Below are 12111 nucleotides of genomic sequence, written 5' to 3'. Positions count from 1 at the left end.
TTAGAATATTCCAATTTAAAATACATTAAAATGTGGCCTCTGAAAGGAAATGAAAATGGCTTTTTAAGCATATGAAAAGTTGTTCATCATCACTCACAAGAGCAATGTGAGTTAAAAATGAGATACTATTTCCACCCACCGTGGCTGGGTAATAAATCACAGTGTGGAGAAAGGAGTACTCTCACAGACGGTTAGTGCGAGCACTAAGCAGCAGAGCCTCTTTAACAAGATATCTGTAAATGTCCATCAAAATTTAAATTCCACTTTGTGCCTTGAATCTTCAATGGTATTCCTAGGAATTTATCCTACTGGCATAGAAATTTAATTTCCTCTGTCAGCAAGAATTGGAGTATCTACTTCAGTATTATTGGTGACTGCAAGCAAGTTCATTGTGTATCATTTTATATGGGTGTTTGCATTTTTTTATTCAAGAAATTATAAAAAATAGCAGAAGGGATGTGGTCTTTATAGTTGAGAAGCCAAAAGTGTCCCTAACACCCTACTGCATGGCATTGCCTAGGTTACTTCCAGACCTTACATTACCACATTCAAATGGCGTGGCACCACTGAGGGGTTAAAGTTCCTTACCATAGATCCCTCTGGTGCTTTAACAAGCAAAACTCTTTGCTAGATGTCCACTTCATAACAATCAGCATTTCAGAAAAGTGCCAACTATTTCTTCACACAACCAGATCCTACAGAAATGGAACTGTCACTCTGAGGACCAGGACTGCATTTGCTGCAGGATTAATACAGACTGGAAGCAAGCGCCCCATGCCTTAAGCAGTCTTTGCCAAACGGATGCCTGAGATGTCCTATTGAAGCAGGTGGTGTCTGAACAGAATTGGATTTCTGCCTATAGAAACCCTGGCTGGAACAACTGCTGTGGTTAGTTTTAATTTTTCAAACTTCAAAATCAATTGCTTGCCAGTGATCCGCAAGGAGCCTGAACAACATGTTTAGACTTTGCCCTGTTGAGTTAGAGGAATGGGGGGTGGGAGGGAAGGAGACTAACACCCCACCGCTAGCCTCTAGAGAACGACATAACACTTGATGTCCAGCCAAAGCATGGAGCAGCTATGGAATACTTAACTCTAGGACAGTTGGCCCCTTTTGGGGTTTTGTCATAGCACCACCACAAGGATGCAACCACCTTGCTGCATGTAACACATGTGAATGTCCCTAAAGCTTTCACAAGCCTTTAATTTGTGAAAGTCTGAGAGTTAAGAATGGTTAAGAATCACTAATTTTTCTAATGAAGAACCAAATCTTTTAAACTGATATTCTAAATAAACCTGAAATTAAATTTTAGGCAAATAGGGCTGGAGAGATGGCTCAGCGGTTAAGCGCATCGCCTGCTCTTCCAAAGGTCCTGAGTTCAATTCCCAGCAACCACATGGTGGCTCACAACCATCTGTAATGAGGTCTGGTGCCCTCTTCTGGTCTACAGGCATACACACAGACAGAATACTATATACATAATAAAATAAATATTTTATTTATTTTAAATAAAATAAAATATTAAAAAAAATTTTAAAAAAAATTTAGGCAAACAAAACACAAAAAGGCGGAGTATAAATTCCTCGAGAAAAAGAGTAACACAGACCAAGCATTTCACACAGCATAGGTCCGTCACTCCTCCATGGTTTCCTCCGATGCTAACCACATCCTCCTGTCGGTACCAAGGTGCTCACAAAAATAACAAACTTTTCCCACTAAATATTTACGTGTTTAGTATAAAAGTAATATGAAGCTGCTTATCATCTAAGAATAGACCCAAAGAAAAAGAACCAAGACCCTAGGGTCTCCAGGGCAGCTCAACGTATCTCCACATCCCCTATGGCGAAACCAGCATCCCATCCATTCCACAAGAGAAGAACTGAGATTCCAGGACAAGCCGTCTAGACGAGAGCAGAATTGACACTCTGACCTGAGTTCATGACTTGCCTGAGTATAAACCTGCAGCACCTTCTCTTCAGAAACACAGACACAAGTTAGACCAGCAGTCTCAGTTGTATGACACACAACAGTAACAGATGCCTGCACTTGTAAACGCAGAGGAGAAGCTGACTTCAGCATTTAAAAGAAGAGAAGGGAAGAAGAGAAGGGAAGGGGAAATCATCTCTCGCTAACACAAATCTTTTAATCCCAGCATTCCGAGAAACACAATTCCAGGACTGATTCAAAGGTGATCACCAGTTTGTTTTTACGGGAAGTAACCAAAATACTTCATGGAACGGGGAGGCATTGCTCCTTGGGGGGAGTCCTGATCCTTTTGCTTGAAATTCAAAGGTTTGTTGCTCACTGCTCCCTTCTTTGCTAATCAAAAATTAAGACCTCAAAATAAAGGAATTTCCTCCAGTAATATATAGTAATTTTCTCCCTTAATATATTCATGAATGTAAATTAAAAATGGAATATTAGTGAATAGAAATGACCTTTGAAAGATGCTCTTATGTTGTTCCTTTCCTTCTAAGCCCTAATCTCTGATGCTTGAACTCAAGGCTTGGCAAGACTAGGTAGAGACTAAACTATACCCACTGTTTCCAGCAAATTCTACTGTGGTATCTCATATTTAGAGGAAATTATCATCTGGGATCCGGTCTTAAAAGACCATCTGTATTTCAATAATCTCAGAAAATGATACCTAACTCCAAGTGCACCTGGACCAGAAACTTTTATTCTTTTAATAAAAAGATATTTTTAATATTAAGGGGTGATTCGGTAGAGTAACACAAGATATTTTTCTCTCCAGAAAAATGTACATGAAGATTTCTTTGAGACGGTTTGGAAAATAATTATAATGTTAAAAAAGAAAGAAAGAAATCTTGTAAAAGGGAAATTTGACATATAGCTGTTGGTTTGAAGATTACTATGTAGAAAAAAAATCTGCAAGTTTTCAAGATTCTTCTGGCAAAAGTACTTTGGAATCGTTTTCTTCTAAGGGCTGAAAAACATTTTTTAAGAGGCTTTCCAACTTTAAAAGTAACCTTTCTGATCTCAAGAAAAGCCAAGTTCAACTTTTAATAGCACTGTGTACTTTCGGCATTAAAGAAAAAGCGGAAAGAGAAACAGCCAACAATGACTACTGCCCATCTTCTTAAACTGTGGGTGGCAAGGGCATAGCAGGTCATATAACTGAATGTCCCGGCCATGGAAATCTGGCAACAGTAAAAAGGTTTTAGAGCTGTAGTGATGGTACCACTGGTATTGCTGAGCTAGTACAAAGATCTGTTCAGACCCCCAGTATCCACAAAAAAAAGTCAAGCATAGTGGTGCTTATCTGTAACCCCAGTGCTATGGAACTAAAGCAAGAGGGTTCCCAGGGCTTGCTGCCAAGTAGACGAACAAAATCAGTGAGCTCAGGTTTGTTCAGAGAACCCGTCTCACAAGAAAGGTAGTGGGATTGGAGAGATGGCTCAGTGGTTAAAAGCACATATTGTTTTTAAGGAGGAACTGCGTTTGATTCCTAGCACCCACATGGCAGTTCACAACCACCCATAATTCCCATTCAAGGAGATCCAGTGTCTTCTTCTGATCTCTGGATACCAGGCACATACGTGATACATAAGCATACGTGTGAGGAAATCACTCATACAACATAAAATAAGTACTATTAAATTTTAAAAGGTCAGCTACCAGGTGCCCAGGGCAATATCCCCAGTTAGTTCCTTGGGGCACCTGAGGATAGGGAACCTGAAATGAACCTATCCTATAACCATACTGATGAATATCTTGCATATCACCATAGAATCTTCATCTAGCGATGGATGGAGATAGAGACAGAGACCCACACTGGAGCACCGGACTGAGCTCCCAAGGTCCTAAAGAGGAGCAGAAGGAGGGAGAACATGAACAAGGAAGTCAGGACCACGAGGGGTGCACCCACCCACTGAGACAGTGGGGCCTATCTATTGGGAGCTCACCAAGGCCAGCTGGACTGCGACTGAAAAAGCATGGGATAAAACCAGACTCTCTGAACATGGCGGACAATGAGTGCTGACGAGAGGCCAAGGACAATGGCACGGGGTTTTGATCCTACTTCATGTTCTGGCTTTGTGGGAGCCTAGACAGTTTGGATGGTCACCTTCCTAGACCTGGATGGAGGGGGGTGGACCTTGGACTTTCCACAGGGCAGGGAACCCTGACTGCTCTTGGGACTGGAGAGGGAGGAGAAGAGGAGTGGGGGGAGGGGGAGAGGGGCGGGAGGAGGGGGAGGGAAACGGGAGGCGAGGAGGAAGTGGGAAATTTTTTTTAATAAAAAAAAAATAAATAAAAATTTACAAAAAAAATTGTCAATAAAAATTTGGTAAAAAAAAAAATTTTAAAAGGTCGGGTAGAGAAATGAGGAAGATGCCTGCCTGACATTAACCTCCAGCCTTCATACACATGCACATATAACTGCATGCAGTTTCTGGTGTGCAATGAACAAAAATTACTACAAAATCAAATGCATAGTCAATCTACAGTAATTCTGGCAGCACATGCCTGTGTTACAAGGCAAAGCTTCCTTGCACTCCTGAACACAAAACATGAGCACGTAACATTATGGATACGTCACACCACACAACACCAATGCTTAACGTGGCTTCACTGGACACACCAAATTTTTCTGTTGCTATTGAAACATAACAGTATTTTTCTGATCATGCCTCAGCATATTAAGTATCAAATTAATATATCTAATATATTTGAGTTGTATTGTGTTATAGTGAAATTGTTGCCATTTGAGTTTCTGGCTTGAGTTTCATTTTCAAAAAAATCTAATGGACTTGGATTTGAGATTAGGGCAGAATTCAAATGATTTCTGCCATGATATATTATTTATATAAATCAGTATTCTCAATATTCATTACTATAAAATCAAAAGACTGGTGAACTCTGGAAAAATGTTTAAGATGCTCTAAGTTCTTTAATGCAAACCATTTGGCTAAGATTCAATTCTTCATGTAAAAATAATGAAATACCTTCATCTCAATATGCAACTTTTACTTAGTCCTTAATAAGTGGCAAAATTATATGCATTCTGAATCCATGTTTTAAAATATACTTCCCTATGATTTATTATCAGTAATTTTCATTTACTCATCTATTTTATATATCTACATTCCAAGAACAACTAAAAATCTCTCAGGTGATGGGTTCATCGGGGCTCACAGAACTGACAACCAGGGAGGCTGCCTGGGACTGGCCTAGGCCCTCTGCATATATGTGACAGTTGTGTAGCCTGGTCCCCTTATGGGACTCCTAACAGTGGGAACAGGGGCTGTGTCCAACTCTTTTACTGGCTTTTGAGACCCTTCTCCTCCTAACTGGCTCTTCTTGCCCAAACTTAATACATGGGTGGAGTTTAGTCTCACTGTGACTTGATATGCCATGTTTTATTGATACCCATGAGACCCGGCTTGTCCTCAGCAGAAATGAAGGAGTGGATTGGAGGGTGGGAACAAAGTGGGGATGGAAGGAAGGACTGCGAGGACAAGAAACAGTGGCCAGAATGTAAAATAAAAACAATTTATTAAAATATTTCTCAGGTGAACAGGGTCATCAAATAGGTGCAGTTTAAGAAAATCATAAAGGCCCACTCATGCCTGAAGCTCTTCATAATGATTGCGTTAGTACACATGAAGAAGGTCTTGTTTCTTTCACACACACACACACACACACACACACACACACACACACACACATCTGCCACATATATTAATGCAGTATTTAGGAATAAAGGACATAGACCTTCCCTGTCTGCCATCCCTCAAAATACAGCCATTAGAAAGGAAAAAAAATAACCTATCTGGACAGAAAAATTTCAATGAAAGCAAATGTCTCAAAAAAAAACCTGTAGCTTTTAGATTGTACTAACACTAAGACAACAGTAAATTTTGCAATGTCAGTTAAAAATATTCTTAGCCAAAAAAATGTGTATTGGTCCACAAGTGCTTTGAACATTTTCATAGAAGACAATTTAATCTCTGCATATAAGATGAATCTATAGATACTACAATTTCAAATGAAATTGTAGCTTTTCCTTTGTAATGAAACTCATTGCAGTAAGTCCCTTAAATAAATTAGTAAGCATGCCAAATGATCTCTACAAGGAATATTCCACATTGCAAACATTTTAAACTTGTCAAGACACATTTGAAGTTTAATAGGAAAATATCCACGGGCTTAAAGGCTACTTGGAGAAATACAAAGAAGGAAGTTAGAAGTCACAGGGGTCACTGGGAAAAAACACCAGTATAACAAATGACCAAAATAAACACTATACCAGGATGTGGCGCTGCCTTATCTCTAACCTCTAACCTTTCCACATTCTGGGATTACAGGCCTATTATAAAATATTCTACATCATAGTTACCTTTCCCTATAACCATTATCATTAACCTGGTGACTTCAAGTCCCATAATCCACAAATTCAATTACTTATCCAACAACATATCCAAAAAGCCTAAGGCACCACCTTCATAAAAATAAACTACTAGGTACAGTTTAAGAATTACCAGGAATTATAACAGACCACGTTACTGCTAAGGGCAGGTAGATGGGTTGCTTCTACACTACACTCTTGTTAATGATTAAAGCAATCAGAAAGAGTCATTAAAAAAAAACAACTTCCTTAATAAATGTATATTAATTCCCCATTTTTACATTTGATCTTATCCAAAATGTTGAGAAGCAATAAAGTCCCAAATTTTAACATGTTAAAAAAAAGCCCGTTCTGTCAGGAACACACATTTCCTTGTTTCTGAAGCTGCTACAAACTTACTAGTATAGTGAAGAACTAAACACAGTAAAATCACTTCCTAGCTTCAAATACATTTTTAGCAGTTCAATCAAAAGGACAAAAACCTAGTGAAACAGGGCTGGAAAAGAAATGTGTCCACATAATTTAAAATGGGCACACAATTGTGTAGCTAGGCAGGGTTCAAAGCTTTGCTACAGTTTGCAGAGTAACTGTCTATGACCCATTAAGGGGAAGAGCATGGTACCAAAGAATCTACTGTGCCCTACACAGCCCTAAGGCAGAGTTCACAGTGATGTGAATCTTCAGAGGCAATGAGCTTATAAATGCTTAAGGAAATGTTCAGCTCATGGCTACAAAACTACACCAAATCCTTCCAGACAAACTAAATACAGAGGACCCGAGAGTGATGAACAAATTTCAAGCCTACGTCTGAATTGGATCTTACGTGAGTCTGAGCTGTGCACCCGGGCTGACTGAGAAAGTTCATCATAAGACAGGGTTGATGGCCTGGGTGATACTAATTTTACGGCAGATTTTAGTCAATTCAGCATCTTTATCTGTGCCACTGACTGGCTAAAAACAAATATCTTAAATGCTTATGCCAGCAATACCAATTGCAAGGACAAAAACATCCCACCTGTTACCTACAGCCAAAAGAAATTTCTTCTACTTACAGCTCAAAAATCAAAAAAAATAGATATTCAAATATATCCATTCATTACGATAAAGAAAATTTGGACAGCAACTCCATTTTATGTAATTTTTCACATAACCTTCAACATTTCCAAAAGCTTTGTACAAACCGACCTAGCCAAGTGCAGATCCTAGTCTTTAACTGTGTGTAGTTTGTTGCTTATTTCGGACTTTGTTACATAGATATTTCTCTCATATTCAAACACACTTCCCAGTGGGAGGAAGCAGAGTCGCAAGACTCAGGAAGCTCATAAAACAAGACTCACAAGCCCATCCATAAGATTTTATAAGTAGTTGGCAAGCAATTGCTCATGGAGAGGAGACTCTTGAAGAGCTGACCTTGGCTTGACTAGAATCTCTACAGATGTGGATTTCATGAGTTATTGCCTTTGTTTAGCTGGGATTTTTGATATATTTGAATTAACCAGGCTCATAAAAGTAACTCCAGCCACTCATTGATTCTCTGAGTTCTCTTGGGCAGGATCATTTCTTTGGCCTGTTTTCAGTACCTTCTCAAAGATGAAGGTATTTGTTCACATAAACCTAGAAGAAGTAACACAAGCACTTTGTCAAAAACACTTGACCTATTGGGATGTTAAGGTTGTTCTAACCAGTGATGTCATTTCAGATTTGCACCTGTTTAAGAGTTTGCCTTCCTCTATATTCAAAACCATGAGTCCACAGTTAAATCATTATTGTACTTTGTACTCTTTGGGCTCTTCCAGCATGTCAACGCACATATTAGCAAGCAGTATTTTTTAATAGGAAAGATTTAAAAATAAAAAAAAAAAAAACACCAGATTGCCACTTACCCCTCCTGCCTTCAGCAACTTTCTTCTAAAGTCCTCTGTGGGGTTATTGAAAGTAAGTTTCTCACAGCGGAGGTGATTCACTGGTGGGTGGCCTTCAAGATGCAGGAATAAGTCATAATCAAAGCGGACTTTCTTAGGTTCTTCCTGGAGGTGAAGGAAATTAAGAGGCAAAAATAGAAAATTTAAAAACAAGATTTCATCACATATGGAACAGAAAAGTCCTAGACACTTAACAGTTGGGTCAAAGTAGTTCTTAAAAGGATTCTTCTGGGATTACATATAAAGCAACCTACAAATACGTGAAAAATTCATTTGTGTTAGGAGAAACTCACCATCTCCCCTTGGTTTCTCAAGCAGACCACACCACGAACACAGCCAACCAATGGAAACCTAGGTTATTCCTTCTACCTTCAGCACCTAAGTCAAGACTTCCATCCTACTGCCTTGCTGACTACTGTCCAAACTATCACATACCCTGCTTCTGCTAGGCCTTCTGATGATGCATTCTTCTCAGTCCTTCCGCCAGTCAGCCTTCAAAACGATTTACAGAAATCAAATGTCTACTTAACTTTTATTCCTTGGTTAAAAATGTTATCAGTTTCCAATGAATATCAGCTTAAAAATCTAATGAGAAATATATGCTACAGAAGAGCCTTCGTAATTTGGCTCTGGGATTCTTGTCCCAACTGATGGCCAGCTCTCCCTCAGCTGCCATGCCTATGCTTTATATCTTCACAAAGGTAGTGGTGATTGCTTATCAACAATAAAGCTCATAAAACTCATCCTCCGTTCATTCCTTCGTCTTCATCTCAGTCAGATTTTCTTCCAGATCTACCTAGTCTTCCTCTCTGGACACTGGAACTACTTACTTCAGCTTAGACCATCACAACTTCTCCTGAAGTCCTCTGCTTTCAAGCTTGCCTCAGTCTACACTCTAAAATGACAAGTGACTGGCTCTTCTCTAATGCAAAAAAATCTGATTATCATTCCATTGCTTTTTTAAAAAGCCTTTAAAGGCACATCATTTTCAATGATACAATCTCATTTCTTGCAACAACTAGCATAGTCTTTTAGCACCTTTCCTGTATTTTATTTGCTTTCTTACAATATTCTCTCCTTCTTCCACACTTTTGAAGGTCTTGAAGTTCCCATACGTTTTGTGTTCTTGACTTTGGTTTTACCATATCTAACACTGCCGCTATATTTCCCTACATGGCTAAGTATGTTAGACTATACTGATGGATGGAGATCTAGCAAATATAAGCTCCTCTGTAGAGACGTCCTAGCCCACCCAATGCACCTGAACTAGACATCTCTCGTATACCCCTTCTCCACTAGCATAATTATCACCTGAATTATGATAATTTTGTCTCATCTCACCTCAAAATTGTTAACTATTCAATGCAACCTTAGAATTAAGAAGTCAGGCAGTAGTCAACCTTGAAATTGGAAATATAATTGATAAAGACATTTTTATCAATTTGGTAACATCTAGAAATAATAAATGTTCATCATATTTGATTCCAGTACTAAGAATCTCTTGAACAGAAATATCAAATATGAGTGCAAGTATTCATGGTGCCCTGATTACAATAGAAAAACTCAAGAATGAGCTACATTTTGCCATAGACTATAATTCAGATATCTTACAGATTTATTTATTTTACTTCATGTATATGTGTAGGTATCTGAGTGTATCTATGTATACCCACAGAGGTCAGAAGAGGGTATAAGATCCTTTTTAACTGGAGTTACGGAGCTGTGGGTAAGGGAAAGGGAACTGAGGCCCACTACAAAGGCAGTAAGTGCTCTTAACCGCTGAGCCATTTCTCCGGTCTCTTCATTTAGAAATTTTAAATTATTACTTGGAGATATATTATGTAAGTAGATTAAGGGAAATACACAGAAAAATATTAAAGTATGACATATCATGACCCAGCCAGGCTCTTTGCTGACATGTTTTAACATGCAGACACATGGAAAGAAACTTGAAAACAGTTATGCCAAGTACTCAACAACCATTAGGTGGAGTTAAGTAATTTAGTAATTTTATTCCACACTCTCTTCATAAGAACATTCACTCCTGTGTACTTTTAAGGAAAAATACATTGACAAATAGAACTAATAACCACTAAAGACTAAAGGAATGATGCAGTAATAGAAACCTCATGAGCCCTCAGAAGGTTTAAAGAAAACAAAAAGCCATTACTTTTCAGAAAAACCTAAGGATACGGACTATGGAAGTGCTTCTGAATCCTAGGTGCAATTTTCTCTTAAAGGTGTTTTTTGTTTTGTTTTTCTTTTGTGGTTTTGTCTTGCTTATTTGCTTTAATTTATTGAGGGGGAAATACCCATAACGTTGTGTTCTGGTCAACTAGAAATCTCTGCTTAGAAGACAGACATCAATATGATGTTAAGGTTTGCTCCTCAGAAAAGATTACTCCTCAAAGTTCAAATAAAAGGAGCTAGAGATGTGGCTCAGTAGCTTACAAAGCCCCAGGTTCGATTCCCAGCTGTGAATGGTGGCTGACAGCAGCATATAACTCCAGGAGATGGAAGAGCAACCATAACTACAGCTCCCGAGTATCCGGTGCCTCTTTTGACCTCTGAGGGGACCAAGCAGCGTGTGATAAACAAAGACACATGCAAGCAAAACACTGAAATACATAAAATAAATCTAGATAAGAAACGTGTGTATTTGTTCAAAATATAAGACAAATGTGTTTCCTGGAGTGGCAATCTGCTTTGGTGACATCAGATTTCCCCTCACTCTCCACAGGCTCCTGTCCCTGTCATTCCCTCACACAGTGTCTCTGAGAACAGACTGAGAGAAAGAAGCATGGAGTCTTCTCAAACTAAAGCACCAGGATTGAACTTGGTTCGATGTGAATGCTGTTTTAGCTTCTGAAACACGAATGATTTTCATAGACAGGCTGGCTTTATTGTACTCAAATACAAAACGACACTCAGAGACCCAAGAGAACAACCTAGACTCTACTAGCCCTCTTGACTCTGATGTCTCCAATCAATGAGCAGAACTAAAGACGCACTCATCAGAGCAAGCCCAAGACTGGGAGGATGGAACCATCACTACAGTGCACACGTACTCTTCAAGACCGCAAATACTTATAATAAGGACAATAATAAACACTCACAATGAAATGAAAATTCTGCAGGAAGGACCTACAGTTTACACTAGACAGTTTACACATTAGTAAGCTCAGTCAGAAGAAAACCAGGGTGTCTATCTAGAGTGTAGTGTCTATGCAAGGACACTACACGAAATGAAATGAGCCAGTCTCAGAAGAGAAGCACTGTACAACTCATTTACAAAAGGCATTTAAAATAGTTACGCTATCAGAGTCATAAAATAAAAGACTAGAATAATAGCTGCCAGAGTCTGAGATGAGGGGGTGATATCAACATTAGCACTGCATTTCAGGATACAAAGCAAAGAAGTTCCTGGGGTCCGCTACAGTCCTGCATCAATCAGAAGCAGCATCGCAGTTCACATGCCAGAGCTTTTAAGAAGGCGTGGAGGCACATGCTTTCAACCCCAACCCAAGCTGGCCTGGCATTCACTACGTAGACCAGGCCGGCCTCAAACTCATAAAGCTCTGACTGCCACTGCCTCCCACATCCAAGCTGAAAGCAGTGCAATATCAGATTCACCTGAGTAACAGAGAGTCTGCCCACAGTCACAGTCCCTCTCACAGGAAATCAGAGCTTCACTCTTTGAGAGAAATGCTTTGGGGGTGAAGGCCTAGACTCTTCCAACAGTATAATCCAACCACTGGATAAAATTAGAACACTAGTTATGAGGGTACGACAGGATGCAAGAAGCCCAACATCATCTTC

General features: G+C 39.2%; 1 protein-coding gene across 2 annotated transcripts in view; it reads right to left on the bottom strand.

The window, feature by feature from the left end:
* Window positions 1-12111, bottom strand: part of Mllt3 (MLLT3 super elongation complex subunit) — a 269185-nt gene that overhangs the window by 94169 nt on the left and 162905 nt on the right. For both annotated transcript variants that reach the window (XM_057785470.1, XM_057785471.1), the window contains exon 4: window positions 8254-8397. In XM_057785470.1, the coding sequence (XP_057641453.1) occupies window positions 8254-8397 (144 nt within the window). The remainder of the gene's footprint in view (window positions 1-8253; window positions 8398-12111) is intronic.

This window comes from Chionomys nivalis, chromosome 11, assembly GCF_950005125.1.
Source record: "Chionomys nivalis chromosome 11, mChiNiv1.1, whole genome shotgun sequence".
NCBI classification, from domain to species: Eukaryota; Metazoa; Chordata; class Mammalia; order Rodentia; family Cricetidae; genus Chionomys; species Chionomys nivalis.
Note: the sequence above shows the minus strand (reverse complement) of the source record. Positions and strands in the feature narration are given on the sequence as shown.